We start from the raw sequence: 26,238 nt of genomic DNA, 5'->3' as shown, positions 1-26,238 counted from the left end.
CACGCATTTTAACTGTTGCTTGCAAGCCAGAGATGCTCTAACTCAATGGGCTTTGACGTGTTTAAAATACTTGTTCTCACGGCCAACGTAAATAACCCCAGTAAACTTGCTTTGCCATGTGGCTTTGGAACCGTTTGGCCCAACGTTGGCCCAATATTCCATGTTTACTGGGACGATGATTGTTGCATTCCTGAAAACCCATACGGTTTAGCCGTATTATTGGACAGGGAAATTGATACGGCGTACAGACGTTTTAAAACATGTGTTTTTGTCTTTTTGTTGGTGTTTCACCCTTGTGATGGGACTTTGTGGGGTGAACGTTGAGATTTATAGGGGCACGGGGTGACCAATAAGGTCTGAATTGGTTTGTAATAAATTAGGGCACTGATAAGGTGTTGACAGATAATTGGTTGTATTATGTATTATCATGGCTTGTGTTTCGCGTACGTTATTCTAATAAAGAGGCTACTGAAATGATGTGTACAGTATTTCGTTTTAATTTACAAAGTCATATTTTAACGTTGATATATTTCTACCTTTAATAATAAAAAATGTATTGGACGTTTCCCAAGGTACAATAATCATTTTTCGTATATATTTTAATTATGACACTAATGATTTTAACTTTTGCTCGCTTTATATTGATGACAATGTTTATTTAAAGTATTCAAAATTAAACGGTCGCTTCAGGCTCTGTCGTCATGGTAACGGTTCGCTTCTTTCAGTTTTTTTCCTATTCAATTTTTAAACCGAAAAATCATCACATCTCATGCCGTATCGCTTTCTTTGCTATTATTAGTACTACTACAAACAATGAATGTTATTTGTATTAAGTCGTTTAAAAAAAAAGTTTAAATAGTTTAACTTCCTGTGGAGGGTGACGTCACATCCGGCGTGTCGTCAAGATCACCGCTTGCGCGTGGTTTGCTGTTAAGGCGGCCGGCTCCGTTAACAAACAACAACCAAATCTTGCAAACGTTTATTAATAACCGCTTTAAATTACGTTCCACTTTGCGAAGAGGCATGTCTCAGCAGGGAGCCGCGTTGCAGAACTACAACAACGAGCTCGTGAAATGTACGCGTTTCCGTGTCTACTATTGTTGGTCATATAGGACTGTAATACGGTAATAACCGTTCGTTGTGTGTCGCCCATATAACATTAACATGGGGTTTTTGTTTACAAAATGCAATGTTGTACTGTACAGCTATGCTCACCACCTTCACCAACCTGCATTCATTGACCAGTATGGTCAAACAACGCCGGCAACCCGCACTGTGTGTGGAGGCCCTCATCCAGCAGCTGTTTGACAGACGACAAGGGGTTCGTTCCCTTAGGTTTTCGTACGTATCAACCCATAGGGTTTACCCGTATTCTTGTACAGGGAAATTGAGTTCTCAGATCCAGAGAACTCAATACGGGAAAACAAATGTTGTCAATGTTTCTCTCTTTAGATTGGAATTTGTAGGATTAACGTTGAGCTTTATAAAGGCACGGGGTGACCAATGACGTCTGAATATGTCTGTAATAAGAAGGTAGGCACTGATGAGAGGTTTGACAGGTATAGGGTTCACTCCGCGGCTCGTAAAACCTAAGGCCACGCCGCTCACATTCGCCACCCCTGAGGTGGCTCGTGATTTTGGCCTTATCAGAGACGTTTAACAAGTACACTTGACCTGGGTGCAAACCCTGGGTCTTTGTTCATCTTGGTCACCAGGTCATTCATAATGGTCAAGTCCAATAATTAAGGCGATGCTGCTGAGAATATGGTTTCAAGTTCGAGTTTCAGCCACCCGTTGCTTAAAGCCAAGTTTACAGGTGTAGTGAGCTGATGGTCTCAATCACGTCAGGGAATGACCCCACATGTAAAACCATTACATTTGAATGTGGTACTGGCATATTCCAGGTGTGGAAAACAATGTTTTGACATGTGATGGACACTCGTTTCAGAGCATTTGAGAGATGTGCGCCTAGTGTGAATGAAGAGACCTCAAAAGTAGACTGTCATCTTCCAGGGCTGTTTTCTGACAAGGTTGTGTACTGCTTTCCGTGAGAGATGTAAATGTATTCACCATGATGTGATGCCGATAGCATAGCTAGAACGTAAGAGAAAATTAACCCAACACGTTTAAAAGATGCTTAAGTGTTAAGGAACCGGCGTCCAAGGGCATCCAGCCAATAAAAGCAAACAGAGCAGCGGGTATTGGGGAGGCTCAGGGGGCAGATTGAGCATATACAGCAAGCAGTGGCTTAACTACATTATCAGCTCAGGGGGTGCGGCAACCGGTGAGGTGGGGCCCCAATCTTTGATGTCTCCCAAGGTCGCACCCTGCAATGTATCGCGGCTCCTCTTGCCGAATCACATCATGACGCTCATGGTCTGGAAAATGGAATGCTGTAGGGACACTCGGTTTTAAACACGTTTTGTTATTTTACACTGGTGAAAATATATCCCATGGTGGTTGCCAAAGGGGCCCCAACTCTTAGCTTTGGCCACCAGGAGGCACCCCCTGCCCCCACGCTCGTTAGACTACTGGGAGCAAAGCAATCAGAGGGAGAGATGGGGGCGAATGTGTACGTGTGTATATTTTGGATAAATGTCACTGTATATGGTTGTATATGCCTATATATACACACGTCTTTATATCCAAGTGTATACACATGTGTATGGTTATGTGCACGTGTTTTTATGTGATTGTATACGTGTGTGTGTGTGGTTGTCTCTATTATATGTGCAGATCCGGGAGTGGTGGACCCAGTGATCTGGGTTTGATTTTTGGAAGATACATATCATAAGCCTCCCCTATGTCAACTTGCTCTTAAAGTAGATGGTGCGATATGTGAACATCAACACTGGGGAAACAAAAGTGGTTAGGCATGGTGATTGCCACACCACCCGCCTTTTGATGGTTGCTTGCAGGAATTGTCCTTGCAGTCTATACAGCCAAACGTGGGATGTATGTAGCTAGTGTTTGTGCAGCATATCTGAGTCTAGAAGTCTGTGTGTGTGTATATATAAGAATGCATGCATCAATGAGAATTATATTTCGTGCATGTATATGTTTAAGTGTGTAAAATAAATATATGTAGTGCAAGGTTCTTCAAATTTCAATCCCCGGAAGGCTCTTGTAGTAGCCCACTTGAGCTTTTTGCCTGCCGAGACACAGAGATACAGATGAATGAAAGAAATAAAAAAGATACAGGTGGTAGACTTGGAAACAAGGTACAATTTAGTAATCACGTGTACGGATATCATACCATCACAAAGACGTTTGAAGTCATAACGGCTATACATGTATGATGTCACTTGGCCCACCATCACATACTCATTTTATGATGTAACCAGTAACCTGCTGAAATATATAGTTGAAGAAGCTTGATATATTGTGTCACAGATGTTCACTAACAGCACTTGTCCTTATTGCCTATAAGACCTAACGAGGATCGCTGTCTCTGTGCATGTGGTGTGTGTGTGCAGGCCTGGAGGAGCTGTGCGCACGGCGCGATGTGGCGGCGCGCGAGGTGGCCGAGGCAGAGCGCGAGAAGACAGAGCTGGAGAGGGAGCTGCGCTCCATCTCTGAGCGTCTTGCTCGCACAAATGAAACGCTCGCTGCCCGTACACATACACGGAACCAGTATGAGCGCACTATCGCGCAGACCAAAGCTGCGTACACCAAGGTGAGAGGATACACTCATACACAAGTATCATCGAGACACAGTACACAGAAAGCATATGCAGTTTCCACAGCACTGAGACACCACATCACAGTAATTACAACACACAGCACACACAATACAATAAAACCACATACGATAAACTATACATGCATGTAGACAATAAAGTACAGGCAGACATTGCCGAATGCAGGGGTTAAGTTTCTGAAAAATGCCGTATTGGGCAAAACCGGTTTCGACAAATAATTAACTTCCATGGGAAAAATAGGGTTGTGTTCCTGGGTCCAAAATGATCACCCCCACGCTCTTTGTTTAACTAACTACACGTAATTTCCACCATTGTTATTGCACTAGAGTGTGCGGAGTTTCTCTACATTTCTTGTGTGTTCGCACAATCGTTGTTATTCAATTTCACTTCAACACAAGAAACACATCCCCATTACTCTTCCCACACTGCGGCACTGACGTCCAATGCTCAATCCGAACGTCACTTGGGTGTTAATGATCCGCCATCTCGTCCATATGAACAAATGTTCTCAACAAGTGGACAGCTAGATGCTTGCGGCAATATGTGAACATTTGCTTATTGCTTTTGTGCGCATTGATTGTATTACATTCACACACAAAATATACACATGCAACAACATGTATGATAAATATTTTGTTCTCACAGTTTATTCATTCACACCTTCCAACGGATGCAGCACTTCTCACGCACAAGGAGATGGAAATCTTGAGTTGCGTTAAACCACGTGTAACTGAAACATGACCCCTGTATTCCAGAAAACAGACCTCGTTAGGTAAACCATGTATAGCCAAAACACACATTCGATACAACCGTTTTGCACGAGGTTTTCCTTAAAAAATAATGACAACATGCATAATAAAACTCGCAACAAGAATCATTCATCACTGCATTTGTGTACTTACATATGCTTACCCACACATACAAATATTCACACACATGGACACCCACTACACAATCTGAGATGTGCACAATCCTCATGCCCCCCCCACTCCCCTTGCCTGCCTGTTTATTCCCAACACTGACTTCTCCTCCTCTCACCCAACAGATTCTGGAGAGCTCACAAACGCTGCTCACAGTGCTCAAGCAAGAGACGGGTGGTGGCCTGGGCCGCCTGACAGAGCACACGGGCAGTCCCCGCACAGACTGTTGACATGACACAACAACAGCCCCATTTGCCACTAAGTGGCAGTAACATCACCACCACACCGATGTGCCAGGCTAAACATTACACACATACACCTATGTATACGGGCTATGGGTTTCTCTAGGAATGTGTATGTGCTCTTGAGTGTATTTTATTTTTCGGATTGGCGTTGGGAGTGTGCATGAGTGTGGATGATAGCATGTGTGGGATTAAACGAGTTAGAATGTGTGTATTTGAAGACGATATGTATAATTGTGTGCGTGTGCGGTTTAATAAGTGTGAATTTTTGAATTGTTGTATTCATTACTTTGCTGTGTTACATGACCTGCATTGCGGGTTCAATTCCTGACACAACGCAGGTGTTATCTCAAATCTGATCACTAGGGTTGCCTTGGTATTGCAATACTACGATATGCATATGCTACAACATCCACAATCTTATCGTCCGTTTTGCAAAATATATTTTGTGTTCATCTTTCGTCATTTTTCTAAATATTTTATTTCCTCACAATTATATAACAATCCCAATGATTAAAGTTGTAAAAAAAACCCTAGAAAATATTTTCATTGATAAATATCCAGAGTAATAGATGGCATGGTGATTATATGATGTAATTTCCATACTTTCTTTAATTAATTTCATTGTTATTCGTGTGACAATATTTGTTATAATTATAATAGCTTGTCATGATTAGAACAATTATGGCAGGCTTATGATGAGTGAACTGCAGTTAAAGTAGTCTTCATTTTTCTAGAACAGCAAAACGCAAAAACAATACAAATGTGAAATACAATTGCAGTACAAAGATATGGGAAACTGATACCGCAATATTCGTAATTTTTTTATTTCGTATTTTGACATGTACCGTAAAAAATATGGCAACCCTATTAAATATTCCAAGCGGTCAACACCAACAAGTACAAGAGACAAAAGAGTCGAGGGGGTATGTGGCGCTGTCTCCACCGTGTATTTTGGTATGCCACCCTTAATATATACTTGCTTTTAACAGTAGCTGACGACCTGTCGAGGTTTACAGGAGGAGCCCTGCTTATAGGTGTGTTGTGTGTGATGCTGTCGGGACTATTTAGAACATTTTAAATCCAAAACGTGATTTTAATAACTTCTGTATTCAGCTGTTTGACATACATTTTCCAAAGTTAAAGTCCGATATGAAATGTACATTGTAATAAAGTCTTATATTTGTATTAATAATGTTGTGGCTTGGTTTATTATAAGCTTAAGACGGAAGCTTGTGTTGCCTCCAAAACGTCGCGATTTAATTTATTTTCCTTTTTTTACCTACGTGACTTTACCGAAAAAAAACAGAGTATGTACCCTTGCAGTCACGAAAACTTAAAATCTAGAAGTATAAGCTGTTCTTGTTTTGCGCCTGCTACCCTACATGACAGTTTTCCCCGATCGCCTTGATTACTATCGGTTCTGACAGCTTTAATGGTTTAACTTTATTGCTTTCCAATTCAGGTTGAAATCGGAAATGGAATAACTACTCTTTGTTTTTTTCAGTAAAGTCACGTCGGTAAAAAAATAAAATAAATGAAAACAACTAAATTAAATCACTAGTGATTTACGTGACTTTACCGAAAAAAACAGTATGAATCCTTGCAGTCACGAAAGCTTCAAATCTAGAATGGAATAACTATCCATAGTTTGTGATGCCCTCCAGGTAGCTCTTGAAGCAATCAGAGTCCACTATGCACCACAAAAAAAAGTTATCTTGGAAACGAATCATGATTGGGAGTGGGGGGGGGAGTCGGTTATACGATTGTAGGTCATTCAACCCTGGAACGTGCCATTGTTTTTCGCTGTAGTTGAGCGTATTGACACCCCCGCGTGTCAATGGTTCGCTCCGCTGTGGCCGCGTGAAGCCGTCCACCCGGAATGTACCACTTGGGGCGTGTGGGGGAGATTGTGTTAAACTTGGAATCGGCACTGCCCAATCTGGCGCTACGTTCCATTCGTGAAGCCGGTCGGTCGGTGGTTGAGTTCTGAGCGAAAGATGTTGTACAGCTTAGAGAAAGGACGCGTTTAATGAGTACAACTTCAACAGAGCAAGGTTTCCGCTGCTCAAACAAAGTCTCTCTTTACGGTTCGTGAGCTCAATCGTTGTATTTTGTCTACATGTTATAATATATTGATGTCATCGCTTTCCGACTAAAGCTAGTCGAGGGGGGAGGTGTCTTCCACGTAGGCCTCGTGTAACGCACGCCTCTAATTTGTTTGTGCTTTTAAATTAAAACGTGCAATTTAGTTACACTTCGAAACCGTGTCCGTGGTAGGACACGTGTATCGTATGGTCACGATCTCGCCTTGCTGTTCGCAATGTCTTCATTGTCGCTGATACGAGCTCACAGGCCTCACACCTTGTGATTCTTAGGGTTCGCTGCTAATGGGGTACTGATCGAATATTTGGGAATAATTATCATTGATCAAGGCAAGCAGGAGGCCAGGCTGAAGCTACCCACATTGTTGAGGCTCGGAGAGACGGACTTTCACACGACGGATCCTTGGGGGGGGGGTTGTTTCATGTTCATTGCTCATTGAACCAGACTAAAGGCAATGCATTAGATTCGTGTGGTTCACTTTTCATACTGAACGCTCATCGGTCGAGACTAAGGCATTCATATGATGCATAGGGTTCGTATCTGAAGCCCATTGATGCAGACTAAGGCACCTATACCCAGGCTACCCTAGTGTTCTTTGGATTAAGTGTAAATTGTCTAAGGCTTCTGAATACGACGAAGACGCCGTTAGAATAATCTGGGTTCAATTTAATTGTCCAGCCTCTAAACCACACAAGGCACCCTTAAGGTGTTCAGTGTTTAATGTGTGTGTCCGATACATAGACAGGCTTTTTCTTAGGTTTCTAAAGTGGCAACATTTTGTAATATTTCTAAGGAGAGACTTGTACATCTTACAGACCCTGCTAGCAACTTGTGAGTTCATCATCGAAAGACCCCAGAATATACTTACATCAGTAACATCATGATGGTATGAGGGAAAATCAAAACCACTACAGGTGGCTAATAATACATTCTCGAGATTATACATTTATGTATTTTATCTTTCTAAAATTGGCTAAACATCCCAATGCAGAGACTGAGTGTGGCTTTGCTGTATAAAGGGAATTATCATAGTTATTGTAAGCATTGACCAAGTAAATGTCAAGGACAACTAATTTATGGATTGTTGCAACTTTTTTTTATTTTACACGCTTTCTATTAACTCACTCTGTTGTTGTTTCCTCAAATATTGTAACTCAATTTAACCCACTTCCCAATGTGGTATCGACTGCAAACTTGGTATACTTATGTCATACTGATGACAATACTATATTCTATCATAAAAAAATGTAAACAATATTTGTAAACGTTCTTTTTTTATAGGTTAGATGTTTCGGCTTGGGTCTAATTGTCCACACTCAACTAACGTTAGCTGTAAATCACCACGGCCCCTTACGTTATGGCAAGCTTCCGGGCCACTTCCTGGGGTCGTTTAGTTCTTCCATTCCTAGTACGGTACATTTCATTAAAGCGTGTTTTTTAAAAAGTTTTTTTTAACATTACTTATTCACTTTCGTGTCACTGCCTCTCTTTGCCTCTCCCCACTCTCTTTTCTCCACCCCCATAGGTGGGCTTTTTGGGGTTTCTCTCCCCCCCAGCCCCCTGGCGTGCCAGTGAGAGAGATGGTGCAGCCCCTGGCAGTGCCAGTCTTGGCGGGGGAGCTGGACCCCCTTTTCGTGCGCGCCCTCGGGTACCTGCGCTCGCGTTCGCGCGACTCGGCCGAGCGGCTCCGCATGCTGCTCGATGACGCCCTGACTCGCAGTTCGGGAGATCCGGGCAATCGCATCCCCCACAGGGTTGGGCCCCCCCTCCCCTCCCCCTCCCCTCATAATTGTCCTCTTCTTGTGTGTGTGTATATATACATTTAAGAAAAAAATACGAGTCACAGCACTTAATTTTCTTTTCTCCGGAAGGATGCAGGGAAATGTGGTGAGCCAGGATTAAAAAAAAAGTTGCACTGAACTTTTATCACGCCAATCATATGCAATGCATATTACTTCCTTGCTTATAGAATACTATGTATTCTATTAAACAAAACAATGATTGATAATACACTTGAAGTCATTGCTCTAAAACAAATTATATCTACAGATTGAGGGATAATATACATTTAAAAACAGCAAAGTAAGAAAGAGCAACTTCTTACACCTCTGCTGTCAATTAATATCAACATTGGAAGTAACCCAAATCTTTACTTTTATCATCAGTATCGTGCATCCACAACACCCATTACCAACACTAGCTTAATGCCATGGGTAATATCACATTCATCATATTATATGACTGACAAAATGAGCGAGTGACTTATGTAAATTCTAGTGACGTTAAAGAAGTTTTCTCTGATATTTGGCACAAAAGACGAGTCTATGTAACTATAAGCATACAATTTAAATTATGAAAGGTGGGTCCCTAGGAATTCCAGCCTGGAGGTTGATTGGATTTACTTGAAAGGCTTGGGTCAGCCTAAAATTGTAAATTGTTTTAGGTCTTGTGCTAAACAATTTGTACGTGTATATGGATGCTTGGTTACGACATGCAATAAACATGGCACTGATGCCAAGGTGTTAAGTACATTGCAGTAATTTATATCTCCACCATTGAAAATGTATGTTGCATTTGTGCAAAGGTACATGTGCATTTTGTTTGATGTGAATACAAACTCTATCATGCAGAAGGCCGAGTGTGTATACCGGACTCCCTTAGATTGCAGGCCAAGAGATTGAGTCTGTCATTTGCAGGACCTGGAAGCTGCCGTCAAAGGAAGCAAAGGACACTCGTCCTCCAAGCATCACGAGGGAAAACATGGGACACGACCGCCCTCGGACAAGAGCAGGAGAGACGGGGACAGGAAGACGGACAGGGTACGACACATATACACGAGACGTACACAAATACACATGCGGGACACACACGTGCACCCCAGAGCACGCACGTACAGAGGACCCACGTACACTGGATGTATATTCATTTAATTCTCAAAACCGCAACCTTAAGCTGTTGAAACAATGACTTTATTATTGGTCAAGTCAATCAATGAAGCATTTTTTTTAATCATGCAATTTGCATCTAGTGTTTGCCTTATTAAATAAACAATTTCCACATATAATTCTCCAAATATGTGTTTTAAGTTCAAGAGTTTGTTTTTTTGCCATGATAGTAATCTTAATAGTTGCCACTATTAAGTATGAGTGTTACTCTGGTTAATATTGAGTGAAGCTTTGGAATGGCACTAGACCCGAGGTCAAGGTAAGGAAGGATTGATCACGTCATCACTGTGTCACGCTGGACACGCACTGCAGTGAATTCTTAATTTTTAGGAGGCCGCATGCTCTGTGTTCTCCATTTGAAATGCCTACCAATCAATCGATTCTAAAATGTATTCTTTTTTTAATCCATGAATCATCACCAAGTGAATGGTGTTGGATGCGACTGTACAGGCTAGGCCAGAGGGGCTGGATGTGGCTCATGAGCACCCCAAGAAGCCGAAGCTGGAGCGAGTAGACAGTGGCCGGAATGGCGCTGGTGGCGGGGGAAACTCCCCTGCGCTGTTGCCGTTGCTGCATGCACCGCAGCAGCCGGCCCCGAGCCGTGTGGCCGACATCCCGGCACAGGAAGCCCCCATCACCGGAGGCCCCGAGTTGTCTGATGAAACCAACGCCGACGATTTCGCCATGGAGATGGGACTGGCATGCGTTGTGTGCCGGTGAGTGTGAGGGCGATTGTGGAGTGTATTATTGTATACGTATGTTTTGTAACAAACTTGTCACGAGTTGGTCAGATGTGTTAATGTGTAGCCCACCAAAGGTATGTGAAAGTCTTGTTTGACCCTCGGATAGGAAAACATTCCTCACCCCTGTTCAGAGGGTTAAGTAGCGATTTTACACACGTCCATAGTGCGCGAGTTAATTTATCTGTGTGGTGTGCTTGCGTCTGAGCAGGCAGATGACAGTGAGCCCGGGGAACCAGCTGGTTGAGTGCCAGGACTGCCACGACCTGTATCACCAGGAATGCCACCGCCCAGGTGTCTCCGACAAGGAGGCTACTGACCCCCGCCTTGTATGGTACTGTGCTCGCTGCACCAAGCAGATGAAGAAGATGGTACGAGCGCACAGACACCCACACACTCTCACATGGTCACATGCTCTCACGCAGAACAGCGAGGGTGGAGCAACACATCAACAAAAAATGTTGTTGCCGTCTTGACAAATACATTTAATTACATGATAATAATCTATTGCAGGTGAAATCTCATTTTAACATTCACACTTTTCACTTTCTCTGTAACTATTTTTTTATGTAATAGATAGTTACAGAGAAAGTGTATATACTGTTAACGTGCATGTAATGTTAAAAAATATGTACCTCTGATGTATATTTTCAGATGCATGTCTCAAAAATGTTCACTAATCGTGTACCGATTTTCCTGCCCCCACAAGTGAACGATCAGTTAATTCGCTTCAGAGTCACGATTCGATTCAGGAGTTTCCTTTTTGGTCGCACGTTTATTATAAAATTTGTATTATTTCTAATGTGTTATTTATTGACTTTATACAGACTTGTTAACAATGTAATTTCCATATAATATTCATAACTTCTAAATTAGCATTGTGACCATCATAATCAATGAATCACAGCTTTGTTATATGCATATTATTAATGTTTATATCTCTGTGTGATGAACCATTCCCAACATTCAGCTCACTGGATTTTAGGAGTGCATGACGACTAACTCGTACAGATTTTGCTGTATGCGAAAACGTGTTGGCATAGCTATCAAGTGTGCAGGCAGTTCAACTGCACTGGAGCCCAAGGGATGGAGGGTGCCCAGGCACCAGCTACTTTGAGAGAAGAAATTAAGACATGGGGCCCCATTTCATTGTTTGCAAGAGCGCCCATGCCCATTATGTCTCGCCACTGCGTGCTCGTAACGGATGGTGATGGTTGTGTGTAAGGTTATAAGTACACGTGTGCCTGTGTGCGTGCGGTGGGTGCGTCTGCAGGCCGTGCAGTCCCACAAGCTGCAGAAGGTGGTGGCCAAAGCTTCGATGTCGCTGTCGTCAGCACCGAGCCCCTACGTGAGCAAGGAGGCAGCCGTGAAGAAGCCAGAAAACAAGAGCCCATCGGATTTCTCCTTCCAGGCCTTCAAGCGCTCCGAACTCAAGGTGCACTGCCATGAGCTGACCAAATCACCTTTACGGTTGCTTATGATACGTAGTATTGTACTGTGTTTGGGTAATTCCATGGACGTGTTACAATTGGTTACGGCAAAAACAAGTAAACAGATGCATTACAATTAAACAGAAAGGGGCACACCAACTTTTGTAATCTTCAGACTACACACCACTCTCTGTAGTCGAATGTCTAAATTGTCAACTTATATGTTGGTGTGCCACATCTTGTTCTACGAGTGCTCACATTCCATGCTGCCTCACTTGAGTTAACAGAATTTTTCTCATTAAACTATTCCGGATTTTTTTTGTGACATCTACATGCTCATCATTTTCCTACAGAGAAATCATGTATGAACTTAACATGCTCATGGCATTGTTATTTTTGCGGACCTGTAGATAATGAGGCATAATATGATATTGCATAGTTTTTGTAAAAAAAATTTTTTAATAAGGAAAGCACAATCTAAAAACATCTAAGAGCTCATTGTGTTCGAGGTGCATTCCTAGGCTTTGTGCCCCAGACTGTCTGACACGAGTATAAAGCTTTGTTAATGAGAACTGACTAATGTTGTTAGGTTTCTAGTTTTTTTAATTGTAGAAGATTTTGTTGTTGTTTGGGATGTGCTGCATTGGGATGTTTGCCCAGTTGAATTATAAACTTTTTAGCATGTAGGAGGAAACCAGAGTACTTGGAGAAGAGGCATGCACACAAGGGGTAATACAGAAAACTCCGCTCATAGTCAGTCCGTCGATACATCCAATCTGTTGAACCTGTGGACTAAAGCCATTGCTATAGGGCCATCTCCTGTTCTGGCCACCTCGCAGTCTCAAGCCTGCAATACCTGCATACCTTCCTCGTTTTCCTTGTGAGAAACAAGATTTTTATGTTGCTCTGTGTTAAATTTTGACTGAAAACTTTCGTGACTACAGGAATTCATATTCTTTGGTTCTTTCGGTAAAGTCACGTAGATAGAAAATTATAATTAAAAAATAAAGTGAATGAAAAGAAAAGTAAAATAATAATAAACAAAAAACACTAATATAGACTGAAGCCTGGTTCTTAATCGGAGTGAGTGTACTGGCAATCTATAATGTAGACTGTAGCCTTGTTATTAAGTTTGGTGATTGTACTGGTAGTCTATAATGTAGACTGTAGCAATGGTTATTAAGGTGGGTGAGTGTACTGGCAGTTTATAATGTAAACTGGAGCCTGGTTCTTAACCTAGGTGAGCGTACTGCCTGTCTATAATGTAGACTTATTATTGGTTATTTCAGTAATAAAAATAAAATTAAAATGAAAAACAAAAACCACGACGTTTCGATCACAACACAAGCGGTCGTCATCAGGAAAAGGGGGGTTAGCCTCTAAAGGCAAACTGTTTATAAAGGTTTAGAGATGGGCGTAGCCCAAGTGTGTCAGCAGCATGGGTGGGGCAGCTGTTAATAATGTAGGAGAAGACAAGCAACTACACCAATCAAGGGCCACCAGGCAATCATTACATCTCGCTCCACACACCCACACTGCTGACATTGGAGGTTGACAAGAAAACACAAATCATGTCATGACCCAAAGTGGTTTATGACATCTTGCTGAGTTTATAACCATCCTCTCGGTGTAAATTGTGTCTGTCTGTATATATGGATGGCTTGCTCTGTGTTCCTTTGCACTTAGGGTACGTCCTCCTCGGCCGTCGCCCCCTTGCAGTCGACTCCAGCCTCCTGCTCCGCAGCGTCGGCTGCCGGCCCCACGGGGGCAGGTGGACTCGCGGGGTGGGCCGCCAACTTCAACACCAAGACCTCATCGTCATCCTCAACGTCGTCGTCGTCGTCACCATCGTCGTCATCAACGTCATCGCAGATGCCCTCAGTCTCTTCTTCGTCATTTTCCACAGCTGCCCCTCCTGGAGTCCAGGTTACCAAGGCCTCTAAGCTGCCCTCTGTCAAGGTGCTCCTCAAGGCGTCGCCCTCAGCCTCCTCAGTGGGGACAACAACAACAGCAGCAGCAACAGGAGGTGGTAGTGGGCCGGTGTCTCCAGCAGGCCTGATGGCCGTGCCGTCCATTAAATCAAGCAGCAGCCTGGGAAAAACTAGTGCTGGCGGCAACAGCAGCGGTGGCATCAGCATCACCATCAGCACAGCGGGAATGTCCGGTGTTGGAACTGGTAGCATTGGGGCTGGTGCGACAGTGGGGGCAGCTACTGCTACAGTGATTGCAGCGCCGAGTTCGGCAATCACTGCGGGCAGTGGGGGAAGCAGCAGCTCAGGGAATGGTGCAGGGAAGGCGCCGACGTCACAGGAGTCGCAGATGAATGCCCTGCGGAGGCTGCACCTCGTGAAGAAGAAGGCGGCTCAGAAGAAGCTAAAGAAGTGAAAAGATGGCGCTTGGTCGGGTAGCGCGAGAGCTCTCCAGTTGGCACTCACACTCCGTTCTGTCTTCCACCATTCATATTATTTTTCCATGTAACACTCATTCCCTCATTATCACCTTCTCAGCCTGGTTTGCTATAACTTTCATGCTCTCTCCTTCAGACATTAAAATCTCTCTAATTTACATCTACACCTCTCTTTCTCTTTTTTATCCCCTCATCTTTCTCATGTTCACTACTACTCTCCTGCATTCGTTTTTGCTCACACTCAACACTATCACTCCAACTAATCTTTCTTTAATTTTTCTCTCTAACTCCTCTTTCCGTGCTCAGTCGATTTGACGCAGTCTCTTGGTGTCATCCCATGAGCCAACTTGAAACAGAATGGCATTGCGATGGAGGAGGAGAAGAGTACTCTGTGGGGACTTAGTAAAAAAACGCTGTAACTTTTTCTCCTGCATAGGAAACTGGGACTCTAAAATGAAATGCAACATCCTCAGGCAATTGCGTCAACTTTTATTGTAATGATAAAACTATATTCGAGTCTGCTAGGATGTATTTTAATATTGGTATTCACCATTGTAATGTTACCAGTTTGTATGTCTGCCACCTCAAAGACACCTTTCAACTGAAAAACAAACACCTGGAAAGCTTGAAAGATTATACAGATGCATTCAGAACAACCTTTAATTAGACGAGTGACACCCTTTATTTAGCCAGGTGACAACCTGATTGCGATAATAACAATTGAGTAAAGGACGTCCGAAATCTCCAGAGACTGTTGGTCATGTACTTGAGATGTAGTCATAAATGATGGCATTGCAGTCTCCCACTGATAAGTCACCGATAAAGGCCCATATAACAGTTGTACTTTAGGGAGCATTGTGACTTAATTAAATGCATCGTTTTTGGTAACGAGTCTAACACGCACTTCTGGCCATCACACCAGTGGCACAATTTTATGGCACAATCTTTACTTTGTCGCCAAAATAAGCGATCAAGTATTGTCCTGTGATAAAAAATACAAAAAGGGATTGAAATGAAATGCGCGTTGATAATATTTACGATTACCAGTCCCAACATTTGTATTTACACCCAGAGGAAGAGCTGACAGGTTGATTTTAGTAGACCATCTCCACTTTATAAGCAACTCTACACTCATTTTAAATTTGTGATTTGGCATCTGGGCACAGGTTGAAGTATTTTTAAAACTCCTATGTTTATCGAGTGACAGCAGAGTGAAATAGCATAGACCTTGCTCCTCCACATCCTTCAAGGGTAGTTTATAACAACCACAAGATTGGGTTCCCCTAACCGGGGTCCCAAGAAATCATATATCTTCTGAAAACATCCTTCCAAGGTCTGCCTTGCCACAACCATGAAAATATGCGTTCTGCCCCCATCGTGAATACACCCTAATAACCATGATTGTCCATCTTCATGTATTAACTAGGCTGGGCTGGGACCATCAATTTGCCACATGTGAGAATATCGTTTAAACTTTACTCGGAGCCAGAAATTGACGAGTTGCTGGTTGTTTGCCTGTAGCCTAGTCCAAATCCTGGTTCTTTGTGGATACGTCTCGAGACCCTGGTTCTGAAACTCTCTCATATAGCCAGGTCTCAATGTACACATCCTAATTTATTGTTTTAAGATAATTGTCTTGAAACCCATTTTCCTCTGAAATATTGAGTTCCTCTAACCCTATCATGAGTAGTCGAATTGCGAAACAATTAAATGCAAACCTGGCCCTAAGACACTCACCCTGGAACCCTGACCCTAGACATTGATCCTAAGATCTGGCCTTCTGGAGTCTGCGTGTCTCAGGCTTGAGTGTCAAGGTTGTGTTCGAGCAGTACGGGATAGACTGTGCCAATGTGTGAGCCATGGCGGTGGCATATGAGCTCGAGGCGGAATTCATCGAGGCGTAGGGGATATCGTGATGAACGCTCCCCATCCCGGCCGCTTCCGCCAGCCAGGAAGCACAGTGTGTAGGTGGCGAGCTCAAATTCGGGGCTGCAGCCGATGAAGGAGCTGCCCGCAGGCTTTACAGCTGCCTTCCAGCTGAACTGCAGGGTGAGCAGGTGGTCGTCCTCATCAGGCTGAGCGGGGGGTTGGGGGGGGCAGCAGAGAGAAACAACGATAGGGGTAAGAATAGAGTTGGGGTGCGGAAGAAGAAAAAAAGGTCAAGAGGTTATGGCCAATACAATGTAGATGACACCGCTTGGCATCACCTCCGAAGGGAAACAAAAGGGCGAGTGAGACCAGATTGATGAAAGGTGATGCAGTGAGAGCAATGAGGACATACAGACAGATAATGGGGAAACATTGCCTGACAGATGGGCATAGACGAGGGAGATTTTAAGTGCAGAGTGGATGGAGTAAGATAAGGGGGATCATTGTGGCTGATAAATTAAGCTCGAGCTGGGCTATCTAGAGTTAGCACTGAAAGGTCCAGTGGTAGCACTCGGTGGTGGAGAGAAGTACTCAACTTCGGTCCCCACTTCCCTTCCCCATGGCCTTCCATCATATAAACCATCGGGTGTGTGCAGTTTGTCATGAATAACATTTCCATTTAAATTAAAAACATGGATCGGGGAGGGTTGCGTGGACTGCGCTCGAGGTAGCCCTGGAGGGTATAGATCTTATTGCTGGGGTTGTCTGGTCTGGCTCGAGTACTGGCTGCTGCTCTATACCAGCATGTGTACGGATTTGTGCCTTGACCTTATCCTTGTATCTGCGGGCGACGAAGCCTTTGTAGTCGACGTTGCCGCGCTTCTCCTGGAGGTAGAACTGCACCCAGTTGTGGAATCCGAGCAGCTCTCGAGAGCGCCTCGTCTCGCCCACAAACACGTGCTCGAAGCCACTCGAGTCGGCGCTAATACAAGCATAAATAAACACAAGTTTGATGACGGCGATTTTATTCATGTCGTTGAAAAGTCTGTATTACGTGGACGGGTGTTTAAATAGGTAGTTATTTTCAGAGAACATTTGTTTGCATCCACATGACGACTTTGTCCAGTCACTCTCCACTAACATACACCTGTATCAGCAAGTCACAAACGTGCATATTTGCAGTGGCTATGTCCAGACTGCAGGGCCGTCGAGAGGAGGAGGCAAAGGGGGAAGTCTGCCCCGGGTATCCTGCCCCGGGTATCCTGCCACTCATGAAAGGGGCCTCGCATGGAATTCGCATGGAATTCACTCTCGTGCTTGGGCCGCTGTGAACTTCTGGATGAGTCTGTGCCAGATGTTCCAAAATACCCCTTCTAAACTTTCCCGGCAATTTAATTGTACGTGCAGTGTGGGTGTGTGGACAGTCTAATAAAAACATGCCAAAAGAAAATTCACTGCAGAGATGGGCCGATAACATTAACTCGTGCACTGGGGTAAAACAGGTTTCGATATCACAGGACAGTCCGGGATGGCAACAGTGTAGGGAAGCCTTCACGTAGCAGTGAACAGATCATGGTTGTTGATGATAATGACAAAAATTGCAAAGTTTATGAGGACAAGGGTGTGTACAGATGCAGCCCTTGTTCTTAGCCTTGTCCCAATGTTCTCAAGTGTTGCAGTGGAAGAAAAACTGCTCGTGCTGACGGCTCAGCCGTATAGCACTCGACTTGCAATTGGAAGGTTGTAAGCTTCAATTCCAGTCCGTGGTGGACTCGACGCAACGCCTCTCCAGGCCCAGTACAATTGGTGCCAATTTACGAGAAGTCAAGAGTTGTCCCATTAATAGACAGATAGCTTCCCACTATAGGCATTAATGTTCCACCACCTAGTAGTGTAGACTGCCACGGAACGCCTCTGGTGACAAGACGCTGGGTTCACCAAGGAGACGCAATTATGTACACACAACACGAGAGAGTGGGCAACTTGAGGAGTTGACGTAAAGAAAACGGTTCTCACGTGTGGTGAGCTGATGGTCTAAGCCCACTCACAAGTGACGACAAAAAATCGTGAGATAAAATTTGCTTTTCGACTTTATTTGGCTAAATTCTATCGCTGAGAATATTTTGGTTTTACTGTCACGTGACGAGCATCATATGTATAGTCGGTGGTCAAGTGCTGCCCTCGACTGTGTGGGCCACAGGTCACTTGAATAGATCACAGATATTCTTGGTTCTTTCTGTAAAGTCACGTAGAAGGGATACAATAAAAAAAAATACAAAAATTATTAAACAATAAAATTCTCACGACGTTTCGATTGCAACACAAGCAATCATCAGCAGGTGTGAAAACCAAATTTTCTTGCTGTGGTTTTCACACCTGATGATTGCTTGTGTTGCAATCGAAACGTCGTGAGAATTGTATTGTTTTACTAGCAGTAGTACCCGGCGTTGCCCGGGTGAAAAATATATTTCTTAATAACCTTACATATATACACACCCTCACCACTCACCACTCACCCTCACCATTCACCCTCACCACTCTCCCTCACCACTCATCCTCACCAATCACCACTCAGTACTCACCCTCAACACTCACCCTCACCACTCACCCTCACCACTCTCCCTCACCACTCTCCCTCACCACTCATCCTCACGAATCACACCCTCACCAATCACCACTCACCACTCACCCTCAACACTCACCCTCACCACTCATCCTCACGAATCACCCTCACCAATCACCACTCACCCTCAACACCAATCACCACTCACCCTCAACACTCACCCTCACCACTCACCCTCACCACTCAACCTCCCCTCACCACTCACTAATCACCACTCACAATCGCCACTCACAACGGCCTCACCATTATATTTTTGCCCCAGTCAAGGCCGGATATTTCCCATTCGTAGCAGTTTATATCAACTCTATAAGCAACTTATATTAAACAGGAAGCGCGATCCTAAAGTAATTTACAACCTTCGATTAGTCCTTTGTGCGATTCAAAGAATCGATTCCTGGCATGTTGGGGGTTTACATTTTGAATGATAGATTTTCATTGTTATTTAATTGTTTAATTTTTTCAGGAGTTTTTAATTACATTTTTGCCCCGGTCAACGCCGGATATTTCCCGTTCGTAGCAGTTTATATCGACTTTAAGCAACTTATAGTAAACGGGAATCGTCGGAATCTAAAGGAATCTACAACTTTCGATTCCTTTGCGCGATTCAGAGAATCGATTCTTGGCGCGTCGGGTTTAAAAGTAATTACACAGTTGACCGACCCTATAATTGCACACATTGTGGTGGGGGGGGAGTGAAGAGGACGTGAAACTTTGATGATTTTACCTCAGAGTCGCGTGCTGGGTGTCGAGGCCTAGTACCGTGCAGAGCCTCCGGCCTCGCCTAGATTGCCCACCTGGCTGAGGCTGGGTACCGGGGCCGTTCCCCCCCCCCCCCCCCCGCGCTACAATAATACTGTCTAATCGCTATAATTTTATTATCTACCGAGCCTATAATAGTAATTGCACACATTGTGGTGGGGGGGAGTGAAGAGGACGTGAAACTTTGATGAATTTACCTGAGAGTCGCGTGTTAATGCGTGCGCATATTTTTTACGGAAATTAAAAATGGCGTCCACCCCGCAGCGAATGCGTCGCTACCCGTTGCCAGGGGCAACCGCCGTCCAATGAAACTGCGTATGGTCCGGCGACACACAGACAGACAGACAGATTTGCGATTTTATATATATAGATTATTTTATTGTTTCCCTTCTACGTGACTTTACCGAAAGAACCAAGAATATGAATCCCTGCAGTCACGAAAGCTTTAAATCAAAAGATCACAGGTAGTTCTGTTATTTGCTTACTTAGATCACTCTCTTAACGCGAAGGGTTGAACTGCTCTGCAAGATATCCAAATGGGATTCGTGTCGCGTCACATGACACCAAGAACACAATCGGGATAATACTGGGGGAAATTTCCCCAAAAAATAATGTAGCTTCAAGTTGCACCACCGATAGTATGGCAATAGGAATATCCCTGGGTTTAGATCCACGCACGTGAGTGTAACATTTTTTTTAAATCGGTGAATCCATACATGTCGACTCACCAGCCTCCACGCGAGTACAGCTCAAACCAGATGCGGTAGAGGTGCTGTTTGAACTTTCCAGCATCCTTGCTCGCCATGCCTTTGCTCGCCAGGAACTCGTGGGCGATCTACACAAACATTGCATCCGCACACATTTCCACGTGTTCATACGCTCGGCTCTCGTTAAATTAACCCTGTCCCTATTACTCGGACGTTCATACATGAGTAATTTTACCATCTCAACCATCTCTCCCACTGGTGACAGCCTAAAACAAGGAGGCGAAGTTGTTCAACTGTGCGTTTCGTTTTGCTTTACGTTAAAAGTAATGGAAATCACGCTGCGTGCCGTTTTTATTTCTGTCAAATCCCGCAGTCAACCTTTGTTCAGCGGGCAGTTGCTTATCCTCCTCTGCTGCCCTCGGAGCCTATAACTCCTTTCCCCCACTCCAGCCATCCCCGCTATTTCAACATAATACACTTTGTATTGTATTGTGTATTTTATCCATCAGTGGATTAGTCACGGTTGACGATGAATTTGTGATGTCACATTTTCTGGTAACCCCCAGTCCAGCTGCCTTGTCCGGCGGGCCTTCCCACCTTCATGACGGCCGTCTGCATGACGGCGTCGAGGAAGCGATGGTTCTCCCGCACTTCCTCGGCCGTCACCGTCTCGGTGGTGCCCGTTTGCTCCTCGTAGTTGTCGAGTAATGCGATGAAAGCTGGCAGAGTACGCACACAAAGATAAAACCCCCCCCCCCCCCCCAATAGTTATACAGCTTCTTGGAGCAAGTGCTATTAAGGCAAAATATTAATTAGGGGGGCTGGTCGATGTAGAGTGGCGTCACGAGCACCTATTAAGGCAAAAGCGGAGCTAAAAGCTTCCCAAGTCACGTGAGGGGAGGGGAGGGGCGGGGCGGACTGTCCAGAAGCTTTTAAGCAGGGTTGACAATTAGAAAAAAAAACACTTAATGCACGACATAAGGTAGGGGCAGCACATGTACTTATTGTCATGGGCTCTCACTCCTGTAGGTGTCTCGGCTCTGAAGCGCAGCCTCGTCCACGAAGATGAACAAAGGACGAGCGGCACAGTCCCTTGCAGAGTCGCTCCCTGGGGGAACGTACCCCGCTCTGCCCTGTGAGACACCACATCCCGGCACAGCGCGACAGAACCCAACGAGACCTCACAGCGATGCCACTACAGCTTAGAACAACCAGTGGTCTACCTTTACAGTCTAGCACATTGATATCAATCGTGTACGACACACATACATGCTCACTCTAAAAGGCGCAGTGGTTACTCTGTAGTCTATAGTGTAGACCAGTGGTTCCAACCCTTTGTCACGTAACGCCTACCAGACCTATCAACTGTGCGTGTTGCTCTACCAGCATATGAGGTTTATAATAAAAAAAATATATAAATACAAACTTAACACCTGAAACATCAAGTTAATGCGTAATAACTGATTACACAACTAAAGCAACAATGTTATGCAGTATTTCTGAATGTTTGATTTTTAGTTTGACTTTAAAATTTTCCAGCATCAAAGGAAGAGTCAGGTCAGGTGAAAATGTGTTTCATAAGTGGGCTTGACGAGACCATCTAGCAGTGGAATGATCATGACTGATGGTGACGATGGTAACCATACATGACTATGAAGCACTCTGTGTTGTACATTAAATGTGCTGTATGATCTAGCACATATACGCAACGTTATAATTGAATAGTGATAACTTGCGTATTCCCTTGCGTCCCTATTTATTCACTAGCCTTTTGCCCGTCCAAGGACGGGTGTATTGCAGTAAATCTGAAACTTGCAAGCGAAAAGCAGACCGCGACGTGATATTCATTGCATTAATGCGTGTGCAATTTGTAAGGGCGAGGTGACACAGACTTATTTCATTGTAAGGTTATAATCCCTTGTTCATCATGACGTCCTTTTTACGTCTATGTCTCAACAGCGTTACGGAGATCGCGTGACGTGAGGGTTCGGCCTTTGTAGTGAGGGTTGTCAGTTGACGCCGAGGAGGGGGGAGGAGGCGCCTCGGCCCCCATGTGGAGTGACGTCAGCCGCTCATTTTTATGAATGGGGGGGGGGTCCATTTGGAGGACGTCACATGTTCATGATTATTAATGACGGGGGCTGTTCGATGTGCAGTGACGTCACCTGCTCATGATTATTAATGAGGGGGGCTGGTCGACGTGGAGTGACGTCACGAGCGTTGCACACAGACATTCTTGGCTCATTACAGTAGGTAATAATAATGGCGGGGGTGTCCATTTGGAGGACGTCATCTGCTCTTGGAAATTAATTGGGGGGGCTGGTCGATGTGGAGTGACGTAACGAGAGTTAAGGACAGACATTCCTGGGTGATTCTTGTATGTATAATCACCTGTGGAGAGATGGCGTAGTGAGTCCCAGGAGTTAAACGGTTCGCGTCCGCCTTCCACAGCTCGTTCAGCACCCCCTCCAGCTCGGACAGCTCCACGCGGCTGCAATGCACAAACCCAAACCCTCCACATATCTCCTCAATACACGAGTGCCCTGTACACAGCAAGCCTTATGACCAGATCGCGTCTGAACTCGCAAGCAAAGCAAATGTGCGCCTGGTTGCCATCGGGTGTGCAGGGCTCCGCCACGTTGCTGGCAGCAGAGGGGAGTGGAGTTAAATCCATTGCTGTGCTATACTATGCGCCTACCTGCCCTGACCAGCGTGATGAAGCATAGTCAAATAACCCAGACGACCCGCACGGCGTAGGGCGGCCCTCGTCCTGCAGTGGATTGTCAAAAGGGCTGCGTCATTGTGCGCAGGAAAGCGAATTCCTCAAAACTCAATTTCAGGCGGGTATTGTATTGAGAAGTGATGTGGTCTGGGACTGTTGTTGCTGCTGTTTTACTGCCTTCCCCGAGCTTGGGAATTGATCTAAATATTGTATTTATTTCAGGGGCGCCACGGTGGTGTGATGTTATCTTCCTCGCCTGGTATGAAGGAGGTGGGGGGGTTTTTCCCGATCCTGACGCCTGCTGTATATTTGGAGTTTGCATGTTCTCACTGTGGTCGCTTGGATTTTATCTCCGGATCTTCCGGTTTTTCCCTCCACATTTCGAAACATGCATTGAAATTATTTAGATTATTTTGCTGCTATACATTTCCACACGATAAACCACTTTGTGGCCAGGTCGTTTTTGAAAAATAAGTTAATACCTCAGTGGACTTTTCCTGGTAAGACGGGGATGGTTTAGTTTCGTCATGTTTTTTGATGATTTGTTTGCCTTTCCTGTAATTTGCACTACTATCGTGTCTTTATATTGTTTGTTGTTGTAACATTCTTACCCGCCCCTACTGGAAATCTGTGAAAAAATACTTTATAGCTCATCGGATTCCTCCTGTATGAATAAATATTCTCATTCTGAACTAACAAGTGCTCTTTGGGAGGAAACTGGAGTATCCAGAGAAAACGCGCACAGATGGATGACGTTCCAAGCTCGAATGTCACCTCGCACTTGCGTGGTTTAGTTAAGGTAATCAGATAAAAACGAAAATGTAAAATTTCTTGCGTGACAACAGTTAGAATTTTACCAATGAACCTTGAACCGGTTTTTTAGCCAGGCATTACCCAGCAGATAATTTCAAGAGACACTGGCCTGGTTCAAAAAATTCATATACATTAAAGTACATATCGACAACGTACATTCTAACGTTCTAGAAGGGCTAGAAATATTACATCTGGCAAAAATGCATTCGAGTATATTATAATAACTAGACCCGCCCGAAAACTAACTACCGGTACATGTATTTAGTCTTTGGGCTCACTAATATTAGGTTGGAGGTTCATTGGTTTCACTCAGGTCAGGGTCAACCTAAAGTTATACTTTGCTTACGTTTCGTGTTAGACACTTACAAACGCGCTGCACACATCATCAGTAATTGCAGAGATTCTCTTCCAGTTGAGCCGATAAAAAAGTTGGCAAAGCACGTTGCAATTAGCATAGTGCTTGAAAGTAATCAAGATGCCATGCGCTCATTAGCGGCGAATCGAACTCTCACATTGCTTAGTTATCAATCATATAAATTATTCGCTTTCTGTGGAGTGTGACGCTACATACAATTGAAAGCGGAGAAGCCCGTTACCAGTTAGTACTAGTGCATCATGAAGTTGACAAGTTGTTGAAAGTTACATCCGTATAATGTATCCTCTGCAGTCTAGACACAAACAGCACGTGCACACAGATGGGACGTGCCGCACGCATGGCGGCTGCCTGGTCTATTTTGAGTTGCCCACTCTAAATTTGGCAATCGGACTCTCTGCAGTGCATCCCGCCATAGCCCATGATGGCCATTATGGTCCTGTTTCTCGGCTCATCGACTCAGACACGGCACACCCGGTGATGGCCATTATGGTCATTTAATTTACGAATCAAAACAGCTCAGTGCGTCGACCGTTGTCATCATCACGCGTGTCACTCATTAACTTCTGAGTTGAGGACTGTGACAGAACCAGCGAAGACCAACTCACCTTGACATTACAGCTAGCGGAGGTGCCAGACACTGTCGCGTGTGCATACACTCCTCAACGCCCTCTTGTCTCAAATGTAGCAGTGGATAGGGAATAGCGGACGACGATGATGATGATCTGGAGCAAAAGGAGCTTTATGTGGCACCACCCCTTTCCCCCTAAGCTCCGCCCCACAAACCGAGCCCAGCCCCCTTCGCCAGACCGCGGCCCACTTCTGTTCCGCCCCTTCCCGAGACCACGCGAAATGAGACAAACAAAAAACACGTGGCCTGAAAAGGAAAAACAATCGGCGATGTTTCGGGCAATGGCCCTTCAGTCAAACAAAAAACACGTGGCCTTAAAAAGATAAACAATCGGCGATGTTTCGAGCAATGGCCCTTTAGAGAGATAGAGTGGTTAAGAGTTGGAGGGTGCACATTACACAATGTTGTCTGATAAGAATCACATTTTAAAAGTGTGTCCTGATGAACAGTTATTTTAAACTGGCAAGTGAAGAGTGACCTATTAGCTACCCATTGAGAAAGGCTCCTGTCGAGGCCCAGCCTACTTCAGCTGAAGCCCCGCCCCTATTCCTGGAGCCTCCCCCCCCCCACTCTGTGCTGGAGGATGATTGCGATGATGTTAAAGGCCGGGTGCTGTCCAGACTTCAGCACTGCCGCATCGAGACAAGTCCAGACGAGCAGCACTCATCCTCAACAAAGCGGCACGAGCCGAGGTGCGCGTGCGTGTGTGTGTGTGATCACCTCTCTCACGACCATCGTCAACATCACCCGTCGTCAACATTACCATCAATATATTTGTAATCATTATCAGGAACAGCGACCAGGTTAGCATTTTTCAGCATCATTATCATGAACATCATGAACATCAGCATCGTTATCACTATCAGCATCATCATTACCTTGAACATCACCCACTATCACTAGCATCATGAAAATCACCAATACCCATACAGTAATTTGATCACCACCATTGATATCAACACCGTGAAATCACCATGAAAATTTCAGAAAAGTAATGAAAATTCCCCTATTTATCATGATTACAAATTGGTTTTTTAATCACCACCATCAGCAGCACATATAAAAACGGCATATCTCTATTCTCATCGCTATCATCATCAAAATAGTCATATTCATCATCAAAATTATCATCACCACACACTTACCGTAATACAAGTTTTGTCCATTCAAGGAGTTTAGACATGCAAGTGTTTTGTTTATCACAGAGTCCGTTGATGATTGTTGATTTTAAAAAGCAGCGACGCGCGGTG

The 26,238-nt window shown here is 44.4% G+C and overlaps 3 protein-coding genes across 3 annotated transcripts; 2 read left to right on the top strand and 1 right to left on the bottom strand.

Annotated features, from left to right (window-relative positions):
* The first annotated feature begins 891 nt into the window (after positions 1-891).
* Positions 892-6,055, top strand: LOC144718905 (microtubule nucleation factor SSNA1-like). The gene is made up of 3 exons (XM_078594500.1): positions 892-1,075; positions 3,477-3,676; positions 4,747-6,055. Exons 1-3 carry the CDS (start codon positions 1,024-1,026, stop codon positions 4,849-4,851), a joined length of 357 nt encoding a protein of 118 aa, XP_078450626.1. The 5' UTR covers positions 892-1,023; the 3' UTR covers positions 4,852-6,055.
* Positions 6,056-6,759: 704 nt separating this feature from the next.
* Positions 6,760-17,387, top strand: INTS12 (integrator complex subunit 12). The gene is made up of 7 exons (XM_078594498.1): positions 6,760-6,953; positions 8,495-8,723; positions 9,666-9,788; positions 10,365-10,630; positions 10,866-11,025; positions 11,928-12,089; positions 13,771-17,387. Exons 2-7 carry the CDS (start codon positions 8,550-8,552, stop codon positions 14,467-14,469), a joined length of 1,584 nt encoding a protein of 527 aa, XP_078450624.1. The 5' UTR covers positions 6,760-6,953; positions 8,495-8,549; the 3' UTR covers positions 14,470-17,387.
* LOC144718904 (poly(U)-specific endoribonuclease-A-like) lies at positions 14,966-25,125 on the bottom strand. Its single transcript, XM_078594499.1, has 7 exons — positions 24,966-25,125; positions 22,841-22,940; positions 21,471-21,582; positions 21,047-21,168; positions 20,471-20,577; positions 17,189-17,342; positions 14,966-16,566 (listed from the first exon to the last, which is right to left on the bottom strand). The coding sequence occupies exons 1-7, from the start codon at positions 25,010-25,012 to the stop codon at positions 16,288-16,290; spliced, it is 921 nt and encodes a 306-aa protein (XP_078450625.1). The 5' UTR covers positions 25,013-25,125; the 3' UTR covers positions 14,966-16,287.
* Between the last annotated feature and the right edge of the window lie 1,113 nt (positions 25,126-26,238).

The sequence above is a fragment of the Lampetra planeri genome, chromosome 5 (genome assembly GCF_965212315.1).
Source record: "Lampetra planeri chromosome 5, kcLamPlan1.2.h2, whole genome shotgun sequence".
NCBI lineage: Eukaryota > Metazoa > Chordata > Hyperoartia > Petromyzontiformes > Petromyzontidae > Lampetra > Lampetra planeri.
This window is presented reverse-complemented; position numbering and strand designations above follow the sequence as displayed.

Coding starts and splice junctions, on each gene's coding strand:
- INTS12 (XM_078594498.1), top strand. CDS start 8,550: ATGGTGCAGCCCCTGGCAGTGCCAGTCTTGGCGGGGGAGCTGGACCCC. Junction 8,724..9,665: donor GCAATCGCATCCCCCACAGG/GTTGGGCCCCCC, acceptor TGTCATTTGCAG/GACCTGGAAGCTGCCGTCAA. Junction 9,789..10,364: donor GGGACAGGAAGACGGACAGG/GTACGACACATA, acceptor GCGACTGTACAG/GCTAGGCCAGAGGGGCTGGA.
- LOC144718904 (XM_078594499.1), bottom strand. CDS start 25,012: ATGCACACGCGACAGTGTCTGGCACCTCCGCTAGCTGTAATGTCAAG. Junction 20,578..21,046: donor TGCAGACGGCCGTCATGAAG/GTGGGAAGGCCC, acceptor ATGTTTGTGTAG/ATCGCCCACGAGTTCCTGGC. Junction 17,343..20,470: donor CTGTACTCGCGTGGAGGCTG/GTGAGTCGACAT, acceptor TGCTTGTATTAG/CGCCGACTCGAGTGGCTTCG.
- LOC144718905 (XM_078594500.1), top strand. CDS start 1,024: ATGTCTCAGCAGGGAGCCGCGTTGCAGAACTACAACAACGAGCTCGTG. Junction 1,076..3,476: donor CAACAACGAGCTCGTGAAAT/GTACGCGTTTCC, acceptor GTGTGTGTGCAG/GCCTGGAGGAGCTGTGCGCA. Junction 3,677..4,746: donor CCAAAGCTGCGTACACCAAG/GTGAGAGGATAC, acceptor CTCACCCAACAG/ATTCTGGAGAGCTCACAAAC.